This window comes from Atractosteus spatula, chromosome 23 (genome assembly GCF_055471065.1).
Source record: "Atractosteus spatula isolate fAtrSpa1 chromosome 23, fAtrSpa1.hap1, whole genome shotgun sequence".
NCBI classification, from domain to species: domain Eukaryota; kingdom Metazoa; phylum Chordata; class Actinopteri; order Semionotiformes; family Lepisosteidae; genus Atractosteus; species Atractosteus spatula.
In genome coordinates, this window is record NC_142728.1 from 17540575 (window position 1) to 17565946 (window position 25372).

Below are 25372 nucleotides of genomic sequence, written 5' to 3' on the forward strand. Positions count from 1 at the left end.
CTTCATTCTCCTCAGGGAGCTGCAGGTGAGAGCCATTGGGGTCTCAGCCCTGGAGGGGCACCAGGGAGGGACTCAATAGAGCTCCAGACTCTGCCTTTCACCTCTTCCATCAATGTCATAACTTAGAACAGTTGTTTTGTTTTCTTTCTCTTTGTTTATTTGAGTATTTTAAGAGTGAGCTTTGGGCTTTTTCACAGCCAGCTTCCTGAGGCCAGTAACAGTCCCGGAGACAGACTGAGTAACAGATCACACAGGCTGCTGCATTGAAGAATGCAGAGCGATTACAGCACAGATGAGCTTGGAGCGTTTCTTGAAAGAAGCCAGACATGATGTAGCCAGATTGAGCCAGACGATAGTTGTGCTGTGAGCACAGACACGCAGAGAGTGAAACGCTTGGAAACGCAGCCTTGAGAGAGAGGCTGACAGCCCACAGCCCCTCTCCTCTCTCTCTCTCTCGAGTCCAGAGGCTCAGCAGCAGGTGATCCCCATCAGCGAAACAGCAGCTTCCTGCAGACAGACAAGACAGCAGACAATGGGCACAGGCTGACACTAAGCACAGCAGGCAGGCTGATCTCGGAGTGCTGGTACATACAGATAGTCATCATCCCTCTTAGAGCTGCAGATCAACTTGTTCTGCCGGTGGAGCTCCGTGACAGTGGGACCGGACACATCCCCATTGTTAAACCTACTTCCTCATGCTGTGTGAACACTGTGCACAGGAGGCAGCTGCCGGGAGCCTGCTGGGTTACCTGATCCTGTCACTGGAGCTGCCTCTCTCTGGCTCGGTGTGGCAGTGCTGCTGAGGTGTGTGAGCGTGCCAGCTCTGCTTGCAGTGCAGGTTGGGAGGGTGGGGAAGAACAGGGGCCTGGAGTTTGTGATGCAGCTACAATCGCCTGTCTAGCTGTGTCAGTGCTGTCAGCCCAGGCAAGACCACGGTGATCTGTCCCTGATGCTCTGCAGAAGCTGTCATTAATTGTGAATTTTAAAATTCTTCTTAAGAATGTCTGGATTTTAAAAGCTCAAAGCCAACACACTTCACTTCAGCAAAATAAATAAAAACTAACAGAAAGAGAGTGTGAGCTGAAGCTGAGGTGGGAAAACAATCTTTTAGCTGAGCGTCTTTTACTGCACATCATTCCAGGATGCTTTGCAATAAAAAAAAAATTAGCATCCCTTGCCAATGTAGTCTGTTGTCCTCACACTATATTTGTGCCATGTGCATTTCAGCTTTATACATGCCCATCTGCATCAGGCCCTATATCATGTGCTAGCATCAACCTGCAGATACAGACGTGTGTTTGTGCTGTGAGCTCAGAAGCCTGCGCACTGCCTCTCTGTCAGAGCCGCGCACTCTAACAGGGCAGGCCTTGGTGCGGCCCAGGCTCAGCGGTGCAGTGAGTGGACTCACCATATGAACCTGAAGAACCTCTGCAGGAGGGAAGGACGGGTGGGCGTGGCCACGGGCCCTGTCCTGTTCCTATAGGCTGCGGCCGAGACCGTTTCCATGGAGGCTGTGGGCGTGGTCCAGACTGCAACCCTCCCGGCGCTGGTGGAGCGTGTGCCTGACCCAGTCCGTGAGGGCAGCTCCTCCTCCAGCCACGGCTGCTCCATCACGCCCTCGCACGTGTGGCACTGCGCAACGCCAGCCCCGGGTCCGAACGGGGCGTACAGCGTGAGGGCACCACAGGCCGGGCAGGCAGGGTCCTCGGGGTCCACGAAGGCCAGCGGCCCCATGTCACCCTGGCGCCCCCCCCACACGCGGGAGTTGATGGGCAGCGCCCCCACGCCGTTCCAGGAGTCCACGGGGTTCAGCTGGCGGCATATGGGACAGGGCAGCGCGTCGCCACTCCGTGCCCTCAGCTCCTGCAGGCATCCTTGGCAGAATGTGTGCAGGCAGGTGGGGAGCATTCTGGGAAGGGCGTGGCCATAGACGCCGAACTCCTCCAGGCAGATGCTGCAGCGGTCGGCGGCCCCGGGACCCGGGGCTGGGGCCTGGGACATGGCGGCTGCGGGAGAGAGGGGAGGCCGACGTCACTCGCTCAGCTCCGGCCGGCCGCAGCGCTCCCCTCACCACGCCTGTCCCGGCACTGCGTGGGGCCGGGTACTCACCCACGCCAGCCTGTCGGGTGTAAAGAGCACGCTCCTCGCCAACGCGCACGTGTGATTCGTGCCCCTCTCCGTTCGCCTCAGGCTGGAGTACCTGGAGCGTCACCTGCAGACACCCTCCCCTTTAACTAGAGCTGAGGGACCCAGTGCCGTTAAAGCTACCGAGACGCAGGGACACCAGCAGGACACAGGCCTCCCAGCTGATGAAACTAAAACTCACCGAGTGGACGAGAAGAAAAATGCAGATGCTGGGAAGCTAAGAGCTTGGCTCAAGCCTCCCCTGCTCCTCTGCTAAGCTGAAGCCTGTAGTCAACGTCCCGTGGGTGCTGGAGGTGCCTGGGCCAGTCGCAGCGCGAGCGTCTCTTCCCCGTCGTGCTCGTTGGCCCTCTGTCCCCCTCGGCAGCCCGTGTTCCCGTCTCCGTGGACCTGAATGTGCGCAGCTCACCCAGGCTGGGAGTCGTATACCTGCTTCATGAAGAATTCAGGAGAGGGGCTGGGCTGCCTGTGGGTTTCAGTTTCCCGGAGACCAAGCAGGAGCCTGGGGGAGTATCTGTGTGCCTGAGTGAACCTGTGCTTACCTGGGTGCATATCTGTGTGTGCTTTGCAAATGAGCCATTTACTGTATAGTTATGTGAGATGGCCTGCATGCCTCTCTGTGACTGCATGACTGAGTGTGTGACAAATCAGACACAATGCTGCACAATGGGGCTCAGTTCAGACCAGTGTGAGATGCTCCAGTTCCTGAGGGTTTATGAGGACTAACTGTGTGACATTCATTCAAACTGAACTCAAACAGAGCTCCTTGGTGCAGTTCAGCCTTTTTAAAGGTCTGATTGAGTGATTGGCATCCAATTGGAAACCTGCATATAATCAAATTGATTATTCAAATCAATTAAATATTCAAATGGTAATTGATACTGATAATTCAGAATGATAAATCTTCCATGTTCAGCTTTGAAAGACTCGAACTTTCTAACTGACTTGTCTGCTTCAGTACGTAAGACCCTAATGAGCTCGTTTTAAGAAAAGCAGCGGTAAGCACAAAGGAACACGTAATAGGTTTATTCCATGCTGAAAAGAGAAGAAAGGAAACGCAACGTTTGGCCGAAACGTTTTGTTTTCTTTCTTCTCTTTTCAGCATTGAATAAACCTATTACTTGTTCCTTTGTAGCCTACGCATGCTGACGCAGCTCCCCACCTGAACTATTAAGCTCAAATGTCAAGAGCGGGCGCTGTGCGTTTGGACTGCCTGCCCCCGGAAGTCCACCAGAGGGCGCAGCAGAGCGGTAATAATCTCGCCGTGAGCGAGTCTTCTGCTGTGTTTGGTCAGGTGCACGTCATTTGACTTGATTGGGGTAGAGCAAGTCTATCACAGGTGTTAATAATTATCCTGCAACCCACTTTGATTCTTCGTTTTAAAGTATAAGAATTACTTTAAAACTTCCGCTGTAAAATAAATTATATTAAACAACGTATCCGGAAGCACTGGATGTCTTAAACCCATTTTTATAATACTTCTATCATCCGGCAGTTGTGTGACGAAATTTACTCCGTTTATTTTTATTATTGATAATCTGGTAAAATAATATAATTTGCACGGTATAGTCTCTTCTACAGCAGCAGGGACTCACATTGCCCTGGATTCCAGCTAGTCTCGGCCAAGGCGGTTATTCACGGGTACTGTGGCGTGGGTAAATCTCATTAGTACTCACGCGTCCCTCCTCCTCCTCAGGACCAGCAGCTATAACTCTCCACATCTACTCCCTCGGCCAGGCTGAGGGACCTGGAGTTTCCGAACCAGAATTCGTGATGGGGGGGATTTATTCGATGCAACTCTACACTCTGCAGCCTGACGGCTGGGGTTTCACTGCTGGTTAAAGGCTCACAGGCTTCTGCCTTGCTTTGGTTCTGTGACTGCTGCGGGCTCACCTCTCCTGCCCAGCGCAGCCCGTGCTCACACCTTGGTAACGGTGTTAAGCTCCCGAACGAGAGCTGCTGCAGTCTCACTCGGCAGTGCAGCTGTCCCCTGCAAAGCAATAGACGTCAGAGAGAGGCAGACCTCAGGACCGGCATGCTGCTGTGTTGTATCTGTTCATTTCTGATTGAGCCACTGAGGGGGTGGAGGCCAACCACAAGACTGAAATAGTGTCACTTAAGATGGTTGCAGCCTCTGTTCTCAGAGGATGACACGAAAAACAGAACCTAGAGGAGGTCAGATCCTGCTGTTGAACACGCCAGTCCAGCGACTGTTAGATAGGCAGTTTTCAGGCTTTACGCGTTGGTCTAGACTGAAGAAATGTGCAGATATCTGAGCAAGCCAGCTGCCTGGGGAGCCAGGGGCTGTGGTCATTCTGTCCTCATATTTACAACACAACAGGGACTTTCTGCATATTTTTAACACTTTGAGAACAGACACCGATATAAATCTGTCATATCAGTCACAATCTGACTTCACTAATCTGGTGTTTCTAAAGTACCACAGAGCATAAATGATTGCAACACTTTTTGACTTCTGGGTAGAAGAATCACCCACAAGCCCCAGCTTCCTGTGAAGGACTTTAGCTGTCTCCCACAGCCCCACTGGGCCTCGCCTATCTGGCAGCTCTTCATTCCTAATTAATAACTCGCTGGTGCAGCAGCCTGTCCAGGGAGCTGGGCTTGTTGTGAGGAGCAGGCGGCTGCTGGCTGGGCTCCTGTAGGCTCCCTGTTCAATCTCCTCCCGCTGAGCCTGGCCTGCCTCTCACCCTGACAGGAGCACAAAAACACCCAAAGGAAGGAGGACAGAACAGGAGTTCATACATAAAATACATTTATTGGATAATTCCCTTTTTTCATATCTCATTCTTTCAGTCTCTGCAGTTTCTCCACAGGCTATTTTCCAGTGTTATGAAAGAGAGAGCTCTCTCAGTCTGGGGCTGGGCACAGGGCACGGGGCTTGGGAGGCTACATGATGGCGCAGGAAGACAGCGGGTTGCCCAGCTGGCAGGTGCAGGCGGACTGGCAGTACTGGCGCACGGTCTGGTAGCAGCTGCGGTCCGAGTCGCCGCCCCACTGCACGGGGTTGGAGGGCCCCAGGCCCCCCTCGGCGGGCAGCCGGCTCAGGATGCTGGTGTTGACCGCCAGCGCCGCCAGGCCGTAGTCGGTGAAGAGCACGGTCTCCCGGCGGCAGGTGGGGCAGGAGATGAACTTGTACTTGGGGCAGGACTCGTACAGGATCTGCAGGCACTCCTCGCACACCGAGTGCAGGCAGGACAGGATGCGGGGGCGCTTGCCCGTGAAGTTGTAGGTGTGGCCGCAGGTGGGGCACTCCAGCGGCTCGCAGGGCGCGGCGGCGGCCGAGCGCAGCACGTACTGGTTCACGATCACGTCCTCCACCTTGCAGTGGTACTGGTTGTGGTAGCACAGCTCGGCGGCGCTGGCCTTGCGCGGAGCCAGGTACCCCCTCTCCCGGCGGGACGGCGGTGGCGGCGGGGGCACCAGGGGCGGGGCGCTCACCCCGTCCAGGCCGATGTCGCCGCAGGCCTGGTTCACGATCACCTCCCCCTCCCCCCCCCAGGCCACCCTCGGAGAGGGGGCGTAGCGAGGCTGGGGGGCGGGGCACTCGTGCGGGAACTTCTCTGATTGGATGATCTTGACAGTGTCCATGGGGATAGACACGGTCTGGCGGCGCAGGCAGGACATGCGCTCGACTGGGGGGAAGGTCACACAGTGGAGGAGCGGGGCGCTGGGGTTCAGCTCAGCTCTGGGGCTCCTCTGTCCTCAGGAGAGTGGGCGCTACGCGGATGTCTTGGGGTGTCCCTGTTGCTGGCCTTCAGCCATTCGATGGAATTCGGGGTCTGATTGCACTGTCCATGTTCCCTTCGGATCCTGGTCCGAGGCCCTGCAGGCCCTCCTGGAGGGTCCAAAGAGGTGGGCGGCTCTCCGTCGAGGAGGTCACTCAGCCTGGGCCCAGCGGGTCGTGAGCAGGAAGGCTGTTACTGCAGGTCCCTTTGGTTAAGAGGCTGTGATATGGCAGAGGTACAGCTCCTCCGGTGGTGCTGTTACAGTCGAGCAGCCAGCGGTCGTGCTTCTTCAGAGAAATCAACGTCCAGATTTGACCATCTTAGGACTGTTTACAGCACAGTAAACAGACAAGTAGTCAGATGATGATGCCTATCAGATGTTCACAGGTTTAGCAGGATGATATGTTCTGTATATTTACAAGAATAAATAATGACACACGAACATACTGACACACAGGTAGAACTTGAACTCTGTTGACAGCTTTGTGTCCTGGAGCAGGAACGTTCTTAACTGCTAAATCCTTTGGCCCTGAGTGGCAGTGAGATCCCAGTACTGGTGGCTCCTGACTGACTGTGTCAGGATGCAGGGAGACTTGTTCCAATCAGCTCACAGCTGTCTCTCACAGGAGTAAAAGGGAATCAGAACTCATCTCAGGCAGGTTCAACAGCTTCTTCATGAACTTTGAGATTCATGAGAACACAAAAATGTGTTGCTTTTTCCTAATTCAGCTCCAGTGTTAGATACAGAAAGGTGACTCCCTAAAGCCTGGACAGGACAGCTGTTAACAAGCCAGACAGTGTGCTGACTGTATGGACACAAGACTCCTAAGGTCTGGCGTCTGTTCCTGGCTCTAGAGTCTTGGCAGATGTCAGATATTCCACATTTTAAGGAAGATGCTCTCTGCACTGGTACAACCTGGGGTCTCCTGGCTTCTCAGGGATTAGTGCCAATAAGATCAAATGAGCAGAGAGACGAGATCTTGTAGGAGGTTCGGCTGCAGATTCAGCTCTTAAAGTGACACTGGGAAGTGCCTCTGGTTCAGGTGCAGAGGTGGGGTTTGCTGGCCTCTGGGAGGCGGATGTGACTTGCGGTTTGTGGGTGTGTTGTGTTGTTTCTGAGCTGTAAGACTGCCTGCTATGTCCTCTCAGACCCGCTCCCTTAGCACTCAGTCACATGACTGCCAGCGTCCTCCCCCTCGGCCTCCCCTTGAGCCATAGGCGGCCCCAGTGCTGTCCGGCCGGCTGCGGAGATCTGCTGCCTCCTTCGGGTTGGAAGTGTTTCAGATCCTTCGGTGCCAACAGCCCCTGGAAAAATAGAAAGTGCATTCCAGCATTATTCAAGCATTGGAATACAAAGCAAATGCTAAATCTCATTTCAGCCCACTTGTTACTGTTTGATTTATTAAGATAGAATGAAAGGAATCCTGATTAATGAAGAGTGTATCAACACATCTAGCTGGACAGCCATAAGACAAGATCAAACCACATTTCACATTCAGGCTTGTTTGTTTCTAAGTTAAACCCACTTACTTATCAGTTCCTATGAAGGAAAGAAATGCCCTGATAAATATGTCCGAACACTCAGTACCTTGACAGAGTGTGTGACGGCCCTGCCTTCACTGACTCCCACCAGAAAGAGCTGCCACTGATGGGCCAGTTGGCACCTGCAGCAGTAACAGCAACATGACCGTACCATTCTGCCCAGCCTGGGGGGGGGGGGGGAGGCATCAGAAAATAAAGCAGGCTGGTACCATTACTACCACATGGAGGGGAAGGCTGGGGAGATGCTACTGTCAGCACAAACTGTCCCAGCCATTCATGCACAGCCAATTACCCGGGCTTCTTGCTGTCTTTGCAAAATCCATTTTAAGCTCTGTTTTGTCATCAAATTAAAAATGGCAACTCATAAAAATAAACAAAGTCTCCATTCTTCCTGCTGTCCATTCTTTTAATGATAGATTATACAACATGATTACAAGTAAAATAAGCTCCAGGATTAATTTACTGCTGCTCTGGACAGCGAAAGGCTTTGACAGTAGAGCACTTCCTTCCTGCCGCTCAGAGGCTGTCACATCTGCAGAGCGCTCACACTGCCTCTCCAGCCCGGGCTGGAGCAACACCTCCACAGCTCACAGCTGCTCACGTCAGCGACGCGGCCGCCCGCCACTCATACTAATTCCCCCTTTGTGCTCATCCGAGCCTCTCTGCCTGACAGGCCCAGGGCTCCCTGCTCTGTGCTGCAGCCATTTTCAGCTCAGAACAGCAAGGCTGCCTCAGTGACGCCTGCTTATTCATTTACCTCTACGTCCATCTCACACCCTCCACAAAGCCCTGTGGTTAATTACCCAGCCTAATACAACGGCACAAGGACAACCCCAGACCTAGCAAGCTTTATTCATTCATTGCCATTTCATGAAGAAGCTCAGTCTCACCCCCAGCAAACAGCCCAGTGACCACAGCTGGGACCCGGCAGGTCTGCTGTCTCAGAGCCTGGGCAGGGTGTCACTCCAGCCTCCAGCATCTGGCCAGCTGCTGGCTTCTCCTGCCCAGATTAGACTTTAACACCCTCCATCTTGTCTCACAGGGCTGAGGTCTGAGGTCAATCCGGATCAGCTCTCTGGTACAGCTCGCTTACTGATCGTGCAGTTTAATACTGGTACCGGTACTGGTAACGACAGATCCAAAGAACAACACAAGGGCTGCCTCCTGAGGCAAAGGTCTGGCATCTGACGTCTCCAGCAGCACAGCTTCACCCCTCGGCTCTGCATTCCAGCACTTTCCTTCCCCCTGACCTCGCCAGGGCTCTGCCACCTGCAGTGCCCCGGGGCTGGCCCTCCCCCTCCCTCTGCCCCCACGTGAGGCCTCTCACCCCGGTGCCCCCGGGCCCCCGGGCCCCCGAGGCGCTCCCTCACGCCGCAGTGCCAGTCTCGGTGGGTCCTGTCCTTGTCCCTCAGGGTGTCCCGAGCCGGTCAGGGGGCTGCAGCGAGGAAGTGCTCCCAGCGAGCCCAGCAGTGCCCAGCCTCCAGCCTGGCGATGTGTGGCCCCTTCCGGCCGGAGGGGATGGGAGAGGAGAGGGCCCGCAGCCCCAGACAGTGCCGGGTCGGACCCTGGCTCCAGAAGGAAAGCAGGAACAGGTCGGAAAACCTCTCTTCGTTGTGCAGCGCGAAGCTTGCTTCTGATTCACTCGGAGAATTCCACCCTCCTCTTGATCTGTCCCTCCTCCTTCTTTGGATGTTTATTCGTGCCTTTCCCTGCCTGCTGTTTCCTGAGCGGCTCGCTGCTCTGTGTGCCTGTACCTGTCTGTCCCGAGCGGAGCAGTGCTCTCCTTCCACTGTATCCCCAGCCTCTCTGGTGGTGCTGTAATCTCTCTTGCTGCCTCCCGTCGGCTGTCATGCGGTCCCGACCATCCCTCTGCCCTCCATTGTGCTAATAATTCCTCCGCTGTGCAGCTCTGGCTCTGCCCATTGCTCTCCTCCGCGCTGCGTCTCTGTCCTTGCCTCCTCCTGCTGCTCTGGATGCTCTCCTGCTCGCTCTCTCTCTCTGCAGTCCGCGCTGCAGTGCCGCTGCAGACGGAATCACGTTTTTCATCACCAGTGAAAATCTCCAGCCAACGAGGACTGTGCCTCCCCCAGCCCCCACACTGAGTGCGACAGGCCTCTTTAACCCTGCGCGCGCCGCAGCGTCTTCACGGAGCTCCGCTCAGCTGGCAGCCTTCACAGCCCCCCACACAGAGAAGACTGGAGCTTTTCACAGGCCTGACATTTAAATCATCTGCTTCACGTGGCCCAACTCAACCTATAAGTGCAATTTTTGTGGAATTTTGTATTGGACTCAGTTCAAACTGAATTTGTTTTGTAAAATTACCAGGGGAGCAGAAGACATGGCTGGCAGCAGCAGAGAATATTGCTCCATTACAGCTGATCGGCAGCTCTGTTACAGGCAATTGACACATCTATTGCTCTGAGGAATGATTTTTTGAAAAGCAAGACCCTGCAGTTCCCACCCGAGTGCCCTGGGCTGCTCCACTGGTGTCTGCTGTCTTTGTGCTCAGGGTCTTGGAGGATTGAGAATTCTTGTATCACGATCCCTGTATGTGGTCTTCTCTTTTCAAGACTGAAGAGATTCAGTCATTTCATCCTGTCCATACAGGACTGGGAATGTAGCTATTTGCTCTTTTTTGGACTGATTCCAGAGCAGCGTGGTGACCAAACAATATTCCCAATGAGGTCTGACATACACTATACACGGTGCACAATATCCCTTGAGTTGAATTCTGCATGTTTAACTACTGTCTATATCCTAACATTCTGTTCCTTTTTATTGCTTTTAATGTCTAGATTTATTTTATCTAGATGATCAATACGTGCGTACATAAACTCATGTCATTTTCTAATGTAGCTTCTTCAAGTTCAGAAACATTCAATAAACAAGCTCAGTTGTTTGCAATCTTTTAATTCTAGGATATATTTTTGTACTCAGATTTAACGATACCCGTTTGTTCTTGAATTTTGTCTAAAACATTTGGAATTTTCTTAGCTGATTTTACAGTGGTTGCTAATCCTATTTTTATATCCTTTGGAAACACTACTTTAGTAACTAAACCAGTGTCTAGATATTAATTGGGAAGAGCAGTGGTCCTGATACAGATCTCTGTGGTACTCCTGTAATTACAACAACCCAGTTTGAGTATTCACCCCTTATCTGTATTCTCTATTTTCTGTTCATTAACCAGTTCTCATTCCAAGCACACACTTTATCACAAATGACAGAGATATGAGTCTCTGACTGGTTACAGTTCTGAGAGCTGAAAGCATCACACTGCATCTTGAGGGCTGCCAAGGATACAAATAGTATCAATTCATTCTGTGCCGTGTAATTTGGTCAGTTGAATGTTCATCTCTAAAACACTAACCACAATGATACAGCACTTGTTCAGTTCCCTATTATTAGAGCAGGTGTCCTGGAGCTAGGCTGCAGTGTGAAAGCTCCTGACTGTGGGCAGCTGAGCTCTGGACACTGTAGCACGTGTCCAGAGATTGTAGCAGCACTCAGACAGCCCCCGGCAGAGACACACCCAGCCAGGGAGGGGGCTAAGCACTGAGAAACAGAGCAGCTGTGATTGAGATCCATATATCTGTCATGCTGACGAGAGAATGAGATTGTAGCTCTGTTGTTGCTAGATTTAGAATCACACATTTGAACAAAAAAGGACATCCAAGCTCCCCTGAGAAACGGAAGTGTGTAGGAGCACGCTACCCATGGAAATATTGTTTTGGTGTCAATCCATTTTTACGTCTTTGATGCCGTTTTCAAAGAGCAGATTGCTGTCATTTCAGAACAAAAAAAAATAAAAAGGCCTCGTTTTAGTCATCTCCAAATCAAGTTGACTTGATGGGTCTTTGAAAAACTGACAACTGCATGTGTTCTCATTTTCTTCTCTCTCATGCAGGAGGACGGAGCGCAGCAGTGAAGCTCTGCTCCTCCAGCACACTGGTGGGTGTGCAGAACAATAAGTCAGCCCTTGTCGTCACGGCTGATTCACCGCGATCTGTCAAGAAACAGCTCGGTGAAGATCTCCCTCACTGGAGAGGAAGCTGTAACACAAAGACAGCCTTTAAACGGAAGATAATACAGTAGTAAAGGTGAAAACGACCATAAAAGGTTTTGTCAGCTTCAGCAGGCACCCAGAGTGCTGTGCAGGAGAGCCTACAGGTGACAGTGGGATGGCTCTTATCCCAGAGTGCTGTGCAGGAGAGCCTACAGGTGACAGTGGGATGAAACACACTGTAAGTCATATCTTTCATCACAAACTGCCAAATCAAGAACAATCGCATAACCGTAAACTTCATTATTGTTATTGAAACACTTTATATATGTTATTGCAAACAGCACAGGACAGCCTGTGAAAACTCTTACCTGCCCTGCAAGCTGGCCTGGTCTCCCTGCCTGCCCCTCTCTGTCTTTTCTTCTGGAGCAGTTAGCTCTCTGATGTGCTCCCCTCGCTGCCTCAGGTCAGACAGAAGCAGACTCTCTCTCTGGTGTTCATGAGCCTAACAGACGTTTTTAGTGAAGTCTTTCACATCTTTGCTGCCCTCAGCGAGCTCTGTGGCTCATTGTGAGCAGACTGTGGGCTGCACTTCCTTCCTCTCTCTCTCACTCTCTTGCTTACCTCCGACCTGCACACAATTCCCCCCTCTGCGTCCTCGGCCTGGGATGAGGACAACCAGTCAGTGTGGGCTCAGTCCCTGGAGTCCTGCAGACCTGGTGCTGCTCTGTGCTGGCTGTGTGTCTGGCTCTGTGCTAGTTCTGTCCTGGCTCTGTGCTGGCTGTGTTAAATGACTGTAAGCATGTGGTTGTATGTGTGAGGGGAGGGGCAGATCCCTGCCAATGACAATGAGCATGCTATGCGCACAACTTTCCTTAACATTTTTTGCCTCATTTATTTGTTTTATTAGTGTAACAGGATGTCTGTATTTATATGTTTATAGTTGAAGAAAAGACAAAAACCGGTGAAACAGGTGCTTCTAGTTTGTAAGTTTCAGGTTGATTTCAATTTTTTTCACTTGAAATGTTCATCACATCAGTTGGCTCATCATCTACCTCATCATCATTTTGTGTCCAGATGGTACAGGGTTCTGTAATACACAGAGATGAGGCTATTGGAATAAGACTATACCTGGCTCACAGCAACTGCTTCCAGTTCTGTGGTACACAGAACAGGGGCCTGAGCTGAGGTCAAGGGAGTTTCGAGCAGTGCAGTGCTGAGCTCAGGGGAGGCAGTGCACAGTGTGTCTGCCTGCTCCAGGTACAGCCCTGGGAAAACAGTACAGCGTGATTCCAGACTCCACATCCGCATTGGGGCCTGGGAGGATTCTGAACTACCTCTGCCCCCATCCGGGGCCCAGTCAGGGGGGCAGGGCTCCCCAGTGCACTGACAGGCACCTGAGCCCGCACCAGCCTGGCCGAGACCACCGACCTCCTCCCAGTGCCACGCTAACCCGCCTCTGGCAGGGAAGGGGTGCAGAGGGCAGAGGAGCGGACTGCTGGAATTCAGGGAGGCAAGCCTGGCAGCAGACGCCCACACTCTCACACATTCCAAACACACTCACCTTCCACACAGCAGACCGCACACACACGGGCACACGCCACACTCCCTGTTCTATCAAACACACACAGCTCTGACACAAATCACTTATTCCCTCCCTAAAATTCTTCACACACTCTTCCGACCTCCAGTATTTTCTTTTAATTACAGAAATGGAAGAGGGAAATAAACTTTTGTTTGCATGTGTGAAGCGCTGTATCCATCCCTCTGGAAAGAGCTTCTGTGTGCGTTACTGTCCAGAGCAAAGTCAGGCCTGTGAGGGCAGGTGGGAGGACTGAATCACAGCTGAAGAAAAGATGCCCTCAGGGAAACGTTATTGAATTATTCTGAACTCTGCAGGATACAGAGAAAATAATCCAGCACAGCACTGACTCAGGCATCCAGAGGACACAGGCGGAAGTTCAAGTGCAAGAGCTTTCAGGCCTGCAAGCAGGAAACAGCTCCCGAGCTCCCGAGCTCCCGGGCCACGATGTGGAAACCCATTTCCAGGGATCCTGTGAGACTGGATTAACTAGATCTGCCATTTCTGAAAGAGCAAGCTGACCTGAAAGGCGTCCTTGTGTTGGGACCTTTCTCAGTTCCTTTCATTTAGAAAAATAAAGACATGCATCTGCTCCCAGCAAGAACCGAGCCGCACGCATTCTGTCTCGCATGCAAGCTGAGGCTCCCGCGGAGGAGGCAGCTGGAGTAACGGCTCGGGAGGCGTGCGGGGGGAGTCCACACCGACCGCGACTGCGCCCAGGGGAGGCGCTCTCCTCGCTTCCCCTGCAGGGAGAGTCGACCTGATTCTGCCAGCCGGCTCGCGGCCTCTGCACTGCAACACACAGCTGCAGGGCAAGAGCCATCAACTTGACTTATCCAGGAGCTGCAAATTAGCTCCCAGATAAAGCCCAGATCCAGCAATAGACAAGGAGTGATTCCACAGCTGCAGTCACGTGGCTGTTTAAGGGCTCCTTCAGTAATGTGATGGGAGAGCAGCCTTGTCTGTTTCTGATCCATCAGGAACAACGAATTTGTTTCTGATTTTACAAGAGACTCACGAAACCTCTCGCGTTCAGCTGATTGTGTCGGCTGTTGCATGAGAGGACTTCATCTTTCATACCCCTGTCCTGCCCGCACACCCCTTCTCTCCCTTGGGCAGCGCCTACAGAGCTTACATAACGAGTCAGAGCCGTTCCCTTCCTTGGGCTCTCTGATGACACAGTACAAACACTAGCACATACCGGAGCACTGCCTCTCCAGGAACTGGGTCGGGCGAAATGGATTCCCCATCACTTATTTATCAGAGGACTGCTGCGTGCTGCCCTTTCTCTCTGGCCGAGCCACCGGAGTGGCTCCCAGGAACTTTCACCCTTACGCCTACAGCGTGAGGCCCTGGGGTTTCTGGCTTTAGAAACCGAAAGGTCAGCCACGCATCCGGAACCTGTCTGATCTGCAGAAAATGGCTTTCAGACACTAGCAGGCTCTTTGATTGACGAAAAAGCACATCAGTCATTGAGCAGGTACTCTGTAGGATAGCATGGCGATCAAAATGAAATGTTTGTGAAAAAACCCTCTAATTTCCTGTTCTTTGTCATTTGTCCATTACCTGGGAAGGGCTGTGTCTCTGTGGACCCGTTCACCAGCAGCCCCAGTGCCCCAGTCCAGCCCAGACTGGAGAGAGGAGGGGCAGCACTTTTCCCACACAGGAGGCACAAGACGTGAAAACCGCTGTGAAGCTCAGAAGAATGTGGCCACTGTGGGGTCGGAGAAGCCCAGCCTGGGGCCGCCCAGCACTCCTGCCAGGCTCTGTGGAGATAGAAACTGCCCCGTCTCTGCAGCCTGAACTCCGCCTGTGAAGAAAATAGTGCTTATGCTTATGGAAAATTCAGAAATATCATTTCTCACTCATACAGAGCAACTGGCATTTGTAAAAACAATCTCTTTACCCGAGCACTTCTTATAAAAAGGCAATGAACAAACTCTCCTGATCACTCCATTCTAAACCGATTTCTGAAGCCTTAGACAATTAAACAGCAAATCTGATTCTATTTCTATTTACCATATATAATATTAAATAGAAATACATACATATTAGAACTGTGTATTCTACTCAGATTCTAGAAACATTCTGCAGACTGACAGGCATTTAGACTTCAGCAGAGAAAACGACAAGGGGACTTTATTCAAGCACTCAAAATACTCGAAGGCATTGATAAAGTCAACCCAGTCGCCTTCTTCAGAGTAAACAGTGAAACACAAGTGGAAACTATGTGGAAGAGCATTTCAAACTGAGAACAAGAGGCACTTTCTTACACATAGTGCTGCATGAGCCGGGAACAAGCCAGCCAGTCACGTTCGTCGTGTTGTGGCCTCTCTTCGGCTCCCATTTGTGAAGGGAGATTCAGAAGAAAAAACACACAGAAAAACATCAGATTAGCAGAGTCAGAGCTCATGTTTTCTGTCATTCTTGCCCAGAGCAGGAAGGTCAGTGGTATAAATCAGTGAGACTGGGCAAGATGCAGAAAACTGGTCCTGTGCACAGGACGTCCCTGCACCCCAGTAAACCAGCACCCCAACGCTCCTGAACTGGGCACAGCTCGGCTCAGAGAGCGGGACCTGGCCCTGTCTTGGTTCACAAATTACCTACACATGCAAATAGGAAAACAGGGAACACAAGGAGCAAAGACATCTCAAATTCATTTAAAATACAGGACAGATTTAAACCGTAACAGTGTCAAAACCCCTTTACTGCGAATTACATGCAAGACAGAAATGATTGCTTGAAATAGATTTCTCTCATGACAACAACAGGAGCACATTCTTCAGATCGCAGCTCTTCTGAGCGACCTGAGTGCAAGAGAACTCAAGTTCCATGAAAGTTGGACAACTTCCCCTTCCCAGTGTGCTACACTGTCACCGCTAGCTCACAGCATGAAGAAACCGAATCAGACTCCCCGCCTGCTATAAGCAGAGAGCTCATATTGGTCTAATCCTCTGTGTGAGCCTCTTCTTCTCACACCACGCAGGTTTGCTCTGCTGTGCTCGAGGAACGAGCTTGTCTTAGATGCCTGCATTGAGCTGACCATCGCCTTGCCCAGAACATACCCACTGGCCAGCCCTTCCACACTGCTGCTGCTTTTACTCTGTGAGTAAAAGTCTGAGCCCATCTCAGAGGAGCTGAAATTCTCTGCGTAGACAGAAGTGAGAGGGAAGGATGTGTGAGAATTGCAGTCAGCAAATCTGGTATAAATGGTCTTAGCAGAAAATAAGAGATGCAGCGAAGGAGGCTGGGAGCCGCAGAGAGCGAGGTGGGAGGAGAGGGTGAATGAAGGTTGTGCTGAACGGGCGCAAAGGAGTTGGATTACATAACAGCTCCTGAATGAACTGCACTGAGCCCCTGGTCATGAATACTGATGTGCGGAGGTGCTGCCAGGCTATGTCGCTGCAGGAGAGGGAGGGACCTGTGGGCCTTCAACCACAAGAGGGGGCCTGGTCACCCCCTGCACTTAATCATGGTCACAGCTCAGCAGCGCGCCCCTCCAGTGACCCTCCATCTCTCACAGGCTGATCTCTTCCTCTTCTTGCTTGTGTGGTTTCTCTGATCAGATTTAAATCTTCACTGTGAATAAGTTGCAAACAAACAAGCTGTCGCAAATTCTGCAGCTGAAACATTGTGTATTTGACTCTCTGTGCATGTCAGTGTGGAATAAGCCGCGAATTCCATGCGCAATTGTCAATGACTTCATATCTCCAGCAAGGAACCTTCGATGTATTCAATCAATTGTTACTGTTGAGCGATGCTGAAAAATGTTTTAATAGTTCAAGCAGGGAGCTGCATCAGCACACATAGGCTACAAAGGAAAAAGTAATGGTTTATTCCATGCAATAAAGAGGAGAAAAGAAACACAACATTTATGCTATATTTTCGGCAATATAATATTTTTATAGTACTTGCTTCAAACCAGACAGGACCATTCCCTGTGCAATATGCACAGAGGTGTCTGACTCCTGTAATCTTTTGCTATTTCACTCACAAATACAGAGCAAGCTTTCTTTTTCTGGCTGTAGCTTTCTTCTTTATATTTAACATGCTTTTACCAGCAATTTAGATTTGCCTGCTGCTCTTTGAGCCTCTGAACAAGGCACACAGTCACAGCTGTCTGCCCAGCACCTCCCCTGGCTCAAGACTGAGTGGAGCCGTCACTATCTGAACCTCCCTGTGTGCTTATGGAAAGCAGGCCTGCCGGCAGCTCTCGGAGTAACTGGGTGGTGTCTGTGAGCCTTTATCACGTTAAAATTAGAATCACTGGCAGTGAAGAGCCATTTAGCCCCTGCAGTTCTCTTCCCAGCACCCCACTGACCCCTGGATAGTGCCTGATTGCCCTGTGAGCTGGCTGCTACTGGGCTTCAGGATTCCTCTTGTTATCGAGGCCCTTGGCCATGGAACCTGTCTGACAGAAACAGCGGCCTGAGAACCTGAAACTCAGGCCCCTGCAGGAATGTGACCCAGCAGCTCTGTGACCACAGAGCAGCCCTGCCTCAGCTGTTCAGGGGAGCAGGTCTGAAATAAGCTGATTGAAATTCAAATAATACAGTATATATCTGGTCTGCAAGCTGAGTCTGTTAGCCTTTGAAAAACAGTCCAGCATATCAGTGCCTCTTCAGGCTCCAGTGCATTCTGGTGTCTCCTCTACTACTTACAGCTGCTCTACGACCCCCTGCTCTGTTCTCACACGGGTCCGAAACCAGTCCCATCTCAGATTTCTATCAGACTATCAGACTAACAAAGACTCTCATGGCACTGCCATCACCCACAGCGGCGCAGTGATGCCAGTCCGCTGGCACAGCTGTATCTGCAGCTGGCTCAGAGCACAGAGCTAGAGCAGGTAACAGCTCGTCCATCCTGATACAGAATAACACTGCTTACAGCTGCACAAAGAATGTCCTGTGAAATCACATGGACATCAGAATAAACAGCATTCCACAAACAATAAAGCAAACTTCCTTATGACACCGTCTGGGTATAAGCTCAGCATTTCCCATTCCATTGTGTGCACAGCTTGACGTCCTTGTAAGGAAGCAGTTATTATTCAGCTCTCAGTTTTACTGTGAAGTGAGATGCCTAGACTAATATCTAGGTGGGTAGCAGAGAAAGCAAGCATGAGTAAGCAAACACTCCATCCTTCCTTTGACTAAATCCATCAAAGTAAGGCAAAGTACATTCTGCTAAATTTACCGCTTTCCCTCTCACTTCCAAAAAGTCTCCATGGCAACACTGCTATGACTGTACATCCTAAGATTTGGATATACAATCTCAGCGTGTTCTCTATCACACATAATAATTGACTAAAACTTCAGGCAGTGCAGCATCTAGTGTACAAACTCTTTTCCTGTGCATTCCATTGCTCTGAGGTATGAAGGCTCTGCTGAAGAACACAACCGACTACATCGTGCCTAAGAAGGAGAAAGGAGAACCAGGCATGCCTAAGAGCCTGGAATGTGGTTTAATTAAATGAAAGTCAGAGTCAGTCTGTCACCAGAAACACATGGCTCATCTTATTCCTGAACGAGCAATTACGTTGGATGCCTTATTCCTGTGACACATTTACTCAGTGAAAACATGTACTTTTTTCTTAATATAAACATTTTCCCAGAAATAAAACTATGCAGGAATGTTTATTTTCAGCCCGGGTCCTCAATCATAGCGGCAGGTCCTGTGGTGCAGAAAGCAGCAGTGCCCCCTGATGTTGGAAGGCAGTGCCGGGCGGCTTGGTGACTGTTGACTTCACCAGCACAAAGAAGCTGTTCGCTCCCGTGTGGTCATCTGCGCTTAGGAAGGACAAGAGAACAAAGGCCATTGAGCTCACGATGATGCTGTCTGGACGCCACGTCTATGCTGGAGGGCAGGAGTGCTGCTCATGTTAAAACCCACCTCATTATCACGTGTTTGAACATCATTTTCAGTGACTAACATTCTACCCACATTAATTAGTAGCTTGCTGGACTTACTTGGAAAAAAAGACTTTTAAAATGAAGAATAACACTGATTATATGCTCACAAACTCATCTACCTATCCATCATCAGAAAGCTGCCCCCTGTATTCCTAGTGTAGAGCTCGTTACAAGCTCAGGACATGAGCACTCACACAGCGGCATCAATTAACCCAGCCCGCACGTTTCTTGGAAGCTGGGTTAAACCGAGAGCTGTGCCATATCTGCTCTTTCTCAGCTGTTTCCAGCAAGTCAAGAATAAGAAGGCTAAAAGAATTAGGGTTTGGGATACCGGAGACAGGCTTCAGCAAGGCAGTGAGTTGTGTGACTCAGTCGCTATGGCTGGCGTGTGGGAGGGGCATCTCACTCCTGCTCTGACTCACTGAGAGCCGCCCCTCTCCTGCTTCAGCCCAGCCCTGTGGGGAGCAGGTCTGCTGGAATGCAGCTCCTGGCCAAAACACCTGCAGCCTCGCACTGTCCCACAGAGCGGAGGAGCCCTTCGACAAGACAAGAGCAGGCTTCCCCTTCGCCAACACCGTCTGCTAAGAAGGAGAAGACAAGACTCATCTTTGTTTCTTTCAAAGGGATTAGCTCAAACTTCTGAAAGACCACGTTGGAGTGCCTACCTCCTGTTCAGTTTACGGAGATTCTTGAAGCAGGTCCTATTGTCAAGTAAAGAGGAAGGTGAGTAAATGTCCTTATTTGGGATAAATTCTTAAAAAAGCAACCTTATAAAAACAAAAAACAAAACAAAAAAAGCAGAGTTACCTTTTAAAGTGGAGTCACTATTGTGCTTTTAATCACGAATCCTAATTTCACAGGATCTTTGGAGTAAAACCTCCTCATGCCAGAGAATATCTTCCGAAACCTGCAGTCTGTCTGTGACCTGTGAGACGAGGCCTGGAAGGAGGAGAAAGCGCTCCTCTCACTCCTCTGCTCGCGGTGTGATGAACTTGTCCTGCCTCAGAGGGGAGATGGAAGGTTTGTCTCTGGACAACCCCTATGGCGACGTCTTGATCCCCCGCGCGCAGCTCAGGCCCATATCCGAGGACTCCAGCACCGTGATAGTGAACCCGCTGGCCGCCAGCGCCGGGCTCCATGCGGGCCATGGCGCCAGAGCCTCTGCCCTCAATCCCTACGGCAGCTTCCGGCCGCCAGGCTCGGACATGCCAGCCGCCATGCCCATATACACCATCGACACCAGGAGCCCCCCGCCATACGAGGCCAAGATGCAGGACTTCACCGTGAAGGAGGACGAGGAGGAGGTGTCGTGCTGCTACTGCTGCTGCCGGCCCTGCAGGAAGAAGTGAAGGGGCTGCCGCTCCTCGCACTGCCTGGGGCTACACCGCTGCCCTGCGCAGAACATCCACGCCGAGCCGCCGCTCCGAACCTTCACTAACCAGGGGACTGATCCACAAAACCTCGGCTGTGTTACTGGTGCAATTTGAGAGCGGTTGTCCTGCTGTACCTCTGCACTGTGAACATGCATTCAGACAGTTGTGCAACCAAACTCAGAGATCGGTCACTGTTTTATGTCATTCTGACTTTCTTTGAGTCTAAAAATAATTTAATTTGCTTAATAATAGCAGTGTTTTAGAATTGTATGCCAATTGCACTATTTCCTAATGGTTACTTTGCGTTCGTCACTGTGAATACATCTTTACCAGTACGTTTCAAAGGGCAGGACCCTGTGGCAGTGGATCCAGTCTGCAGGCTACTGAGATGTGTTTCAGTGAGGCAGTGCGGAGTGTGGGAGAGTGTTGTGTGTCACAGTGAAAGGAGTGAGGACTAAGTAACAATCAGTCAAAATCAGAGGTTCATTAAGATGCAGTATTGAGAGATTTGACAAGATGTGACCAAACTGTGGGAAGCAGGGTCAACTGAAATGTGTGGTATACAACTGGTTGGAGCTGCTGTCATGTTTACCTAAAAACCCTGGATGCACAAGTCCGGTCGCCCAGGCTCTGCTGTTACTGAACTATGTGCTTCTTTGGACCATCCTAAAATCCTCTCTGTCTGTGGTTCTAAAAAGTCACTGGCTTACAGTGCTGATCCTCCAGGTGTGGAGCTGTGCAAGGCTGTTGTAGGGCACCCAGGACCAGCTAACTGGACAGGAAATGGGCAAGAAAACAGCTCTGAACTCCCAGGCCAGTGGGCTGGGAACCAGACCCAACCCTCATTGATGACATCACCCTCTCTGAATAAAGCATAAGGAGGCTGACAGTTGCAGAACAGGTTTAAATGAATGAGGTGTGTTTGAGTGGTTAGCCGAAGTCTTTACCTGCGTGCACTGGGGGCAGACTGTATGTCAGCCATCCTGCCAAGCCAGTCTGTGCAGAAAATAACTGCTATTGGTTCAACATGCAAGCCACACTGTGTGGACGCCTACACTGCTTGTATGTGCACCAGTGGTTAGAAACGGTAATGTAAGAGAAATCTTCCATTACTGAGAGACCAGGACCAGGCCCGAGTGGGACCCACCAGCCACCAGCCCAGTAGCCCCAGTACTGTGTGATGACTCTCAGCTTTGTGACCCAGTGGAGAGCAAGCACTGTGTTTGGGAATTGTGATTTAATGTAGGCATATGTAAAGAGTAAAAAAAAATCATAACCTATTTACATAAGAGCTTTCTTAAGGATATAAGAATAAGGATTTCTTAAAATAAGTGGTTAAAAATAATTTGCCACTGCGGACAAATTTATTTGCGGATATCGCAAAAATGTGAAGAAAAAAATATATATTTTCAGTAACAAAGAGATATTTTTATTTGAGTGTGTTATTTTAAGCTATTTTTATTTTACTACTGTCTGTCCATACTGTGTATGCCGTTTTGAGACTCAGGCTAGCTTTGTCACAAACCTGTTGGGGTGTTCTGTGTGATGTGATGTACATGATCACTCTCTGCTATGGCACAGAGCTGGCTATGTAAATGTGAATAGTTACCATAATTAAAGGGGCTAATTAAAAGATCCTATTCGAATAGGCATCATGTCTCCAGGGCAGGGATGAGGCTGTCCTGTTGTCCCATGTGATGCTGTGGCCCAGTGTCGGGATCATCCTGTGAAGAGACAGGGAGGGAAATTAGGCTTCCATTGCAAAAGAGCAAAATTATTTTAAGTTTCAGGAATGTTCTTTAGTAAATGAAACAGAAAAGTAACATACAGCTATAAAGAGTATATTCTAAAGACAGAAAGCATTAACTACATGGTGCCTGGAGTGGATCAGACTGTTGTGCAATGGGATTCTGATTGAGGACAATACAAAACCTGGAGTGGATCAGAGTGCTGTGCAATGGGATTCTGATTGGTATCCTTGAAGAAGGATGTGTGATGGTCTTTTAACAAGTGCACTGTTAGCTCTGAAGCTGTGTTGCCTGCTTGCTATTTTTTAAATAAATCTAAATTATTGTGATTGTCTGTGTGGGCATGAGTGTGGTCACAATCTTTAACAGAAACCAAAAATAAAAACAAAGTCATTCAAGAAAAAAAAATAAACAAAAGGGAAAATGGAGACATATATAAAGTGGAGTATTAAAAAACAGCGCAAGAAAGGAAGCGATTGGTGGGTGTTTATATTTCCACGGTAACAAGTACTGCTGTAATAATGAATAATAGTGTGTTGAAAAGTGAGGGAACCATTGGGGAACTAAGATCATAATATGTTTAAATGGAAACAAAAAGCTATTCATTTAAAGGAACAGGATCCACCTAAATAAACAGGGTGTGAGGATCTGTAAGAACAGGTATAAAGGATATTAGAAAGGCCAGGAGAGTAAAGAATTTTGCAACAGAGACTAAAATAAATTATCCAAGTCTTTTCCACACTACAAGAGCAAAAGAACAGTAAAGGATGAAGTAAATGTCTCATGTTAATAATGTAAAAATGTAATAATTATGTAATTAGTCCCAAAGCCCAGAGCAGAGAGCGTCTGAGGAGGCACCCAGATTTCACTGTGCACTCCTTCCAGACGAGTTTAAAATATTAAAATAGCTTCATGGCTGTCTTTGTATCACTGACCTCTGAGGATGTGTTAACAGCTAGTTACACTTCTGACACAGCCCAGATACTGAATCTGTCGGCAGAGTGCAGTCAGAAGCTGCTGAAATCCAGAACCAACTAGAAAAATATCAACACAGGTTTCGTATCTGCATGACAGCGGTGCAGCTGGTCATTTAATTAAACGTGTTTTCTGGTGCTGTAGGCAACGGTTAGGATGTATTGAGGTGATGTTACTGTTTAAAAGAGCGTGACTGTTGGGTATTATTCCATGTGTGTGATAATGAGAAGGTGTGTAGCTCAGTCCAGCCCAGTTCCCAGACATGAGCAGCTGCAGTGTGTTTCCTCTGCCATGGTAATGCAGAGAGCTCCAGGGCTACTGAGGCCTTTCACAGCCTGTAGATCAGTTTGCTCAATCTCTCCCGGGGAGGAGACAGGTGAACATAAAGTGACTCATTGACAAAGACATTTCACTGCCAGCAACTACTGCTGCACGCTGTCTTGTTGTGCATTTGATAAATACACTTTGATTTGACTTGACATGACAACACAATCAAATTACCTTCATTTTGCAGTAAACAAATATCTTTTTGTTTATGTGTTTTCTATCTTTTTTTTTCTCATTACTTGTACAGGGCAAGAAAGCATCAGTAGAGATTATTCCTAAACATCAGGGGGAAATGTGACCCCTGCCAAATTTTCACTTAATTTGTCTTTTATTTAGTTTGTCTTTAATCTCCACGTGCCCCTGAAGATTAAAGAGTAGACGAACACGCGGGACCAGGAGCTGTGCTGGCGTTCAGAAATTTGATGCTAGTCCAGTATCTCAGGTTAAGGTTTACTGGTAGTAAAAACAGGGTCCCACCATGGTTCTGGAAGGGAGGGTCTCCCGCCAGCTGGACCCGACTCAGGGGGACAGAAGCAGAGGCTGTGGAGAGAGGAGTGGAGTCCCACAGCAGAGAGAGAGGCGACAGCTTGAGCTTATCTATCACGTCAGGAATGTCGGTACAGCCACACCTGGCTGCTCACAGACAGAGACAAAGGAAGGGATTGAGAATTCCTGTGCAAATTCCCTTTTCCTTCAGTATCGAGACCACACCTGTGCTGCGCTCAGCTTGCAGAACTGCACCTCCCTGCTGGATGCCCACAGCAAAGAAGAACTTTTATAGCTCAATTTTAATTCTTACGGAAATACAGGAGGAAGAACATCTCTGTTCCCTCTGGCTCATCCTAACAGTAACTAATTTCAAGGCTGGAGTGCAGAAGCCCAAATGGTTCGACAAATAATTTCAGAAAAATCTTTAGAAGGTATGAGAAGATATTATAAAAGCCAAGGGAAATATAGAAACTAATATAGAAATAAAGAAATGTTTTTTTCAGTATTACGACTGTAGGAGAGCAGGAAAGGGTAATGTACAATGTCTCAGAGATAAAAATGGTAACTTGACAGAAGATGACAAGGAAATGTCTGATTTATTAAAAGATTGCTTCACAAGGAAAAAGTCAACAACATACCCCAGGCTAAGCAAAGTCCACGGTCTGTGATAAATACCAGCACAGGTGAGGCTACAGAAGAAATATTTCAAGAGAAATGCACCTTCAGAGCCTGATGGTTCTCTACCAACTGTACTCAAGGAAGCAAGAGATCAAGAGATAGAATTAATTTCATAGGCTCTTCAAACAAAATATTTTCAACAGCCACTCATGAGAGGGGTGCCCATGGTCTGTAAACTGCTAATGAAGCACCCATCCATAAAAAGGGCATCAAAACCAAACAAAATAATTGTTGCCCAACAAGTCCTACTTCTATAACATGTAAGCTAATGGAAATGATCAAATTTCTTCAGAATCAACAGTGAAACACAAGCAAGGGGACACAAAAGTAAATTATGGAATCGATTTTTAAAAACTAAGAACAGGAGGCACTTCTTTACACACACAGTTGGGGGAGTCTGGAGCAAGCTGCCCAGCCATGTTGTTGAAGCCGATACTTCTTTCAAGAAATGGCTGGATGAGACCCTTGGATCAAATGAAACGGCTATTGAGTTGTGTCTTATCCTGTTCTGTGTACCACCCGAGCCTAAACTCTTTGCTAAGGACCCACAAATTTGTCTCATCTTAGATTAAAGGTGTCACATTTTGAGACCTAGATGATAAACAATCCATTTTTGCATGCAGCACAGAGGAGACATTCGCCGAAAGCTGATGTAAATGATCATCAACCTGTAGATATTTGCATGTGGCCATGTGGCAGAAGGCTCTTGGAGAGATGAGTCAAGCTCATGCCCAGGGGGACTGTGATGTCAGGTGTGAGATTGATCCTGCCTACGTTCACTCACACTGACATTGTTTCTGCCTTTGTTTAGTTTCAGAGTGGCAGCTGTTTTAACAAGTCACCGGTCAGGCTATC

The 25372-nt window shown here is 49.4% G+C and overlaps 3 protein-coding genes across 6 annotated transcripts; 1 reads left to right on the forward strand and 2 right to left on the reverse strand.

Annotated features, from left to right (window-relative positions):
* Positions 1-452: 452 nt before the first annotated feature.
* Positions 453-2001, reverse strand: LOC148816332 (uncharacterized). Its single transcript, XM_088940373.1, has 2 exons — positions 1409-2001; positions 453-507 (listed from the first exon to the last, which is right to left on the reverse strand). The coding sequence occupies exons 1-2, from the start codon at positions 1999-2001 to the stop codon at positions 489-491; spliced, it is 612 nt and encodes a 203-aa protein (XP_088796499.1). The 3' UTR covers positions 453-488.
* A 2897-nt stretch (positions 2002-4898) lies between these two features.
* Positions 4899-12006, reverse strand: rnf208 (ring finger protein 208). Of its 4 annotated transcripts, none has more exons than XM_088904600.1 (2): positions 11805-12006; positions 4899-7193 (listed from the first exon to the last, which is right to left on the reverse strand). In XM_088904600.1, exon 2 carries the CDS (start codon positions 5785-5787, stop codon positions 5050-5052), a length of 738 nt encoding a protein of 245 aa, XP_088760726.1. In that variant the 5' UTR covers positions 5788-7193; positions 11805-12006; the 3' UTR covers positions 4899-5049. The 4 variants fall into 4 exon arrangements, with proteins under 4 accessions (XP_088760726.1, XP_088760722.1, XP_088760721.1 ...); XM_088904596.1 differs by lacking the exon at positions 11805-12006 and adding an exon at positions 9185-10436; XM_088904595.1 differs by lacking the exon at positions 11805-12006 and adding an exon at positions 8758-10436.
* Positions 12007-19447: 7441 nt separating this feature from the next.
* Positions 19448-22377, forward strand: LOC148816334 (uncharacterized). Its single transcript, XM_088940734.1, has 2 exons — positions 19448-19650; positions 19788-22377. The coding sequence occupies exon 2, from the start codon at positions 19914-19916 to the stop codon at positions 20274-20276; it is 363 nt and encodes a 120-aa protein (XP_088796860.1). The 5' UTR covers positions 19448-19650; positions 19788-19913; the 3' UTR covers positions 20277-22377.
* Positions 22378-25372: the final 2995 nt, after the last annotated feature.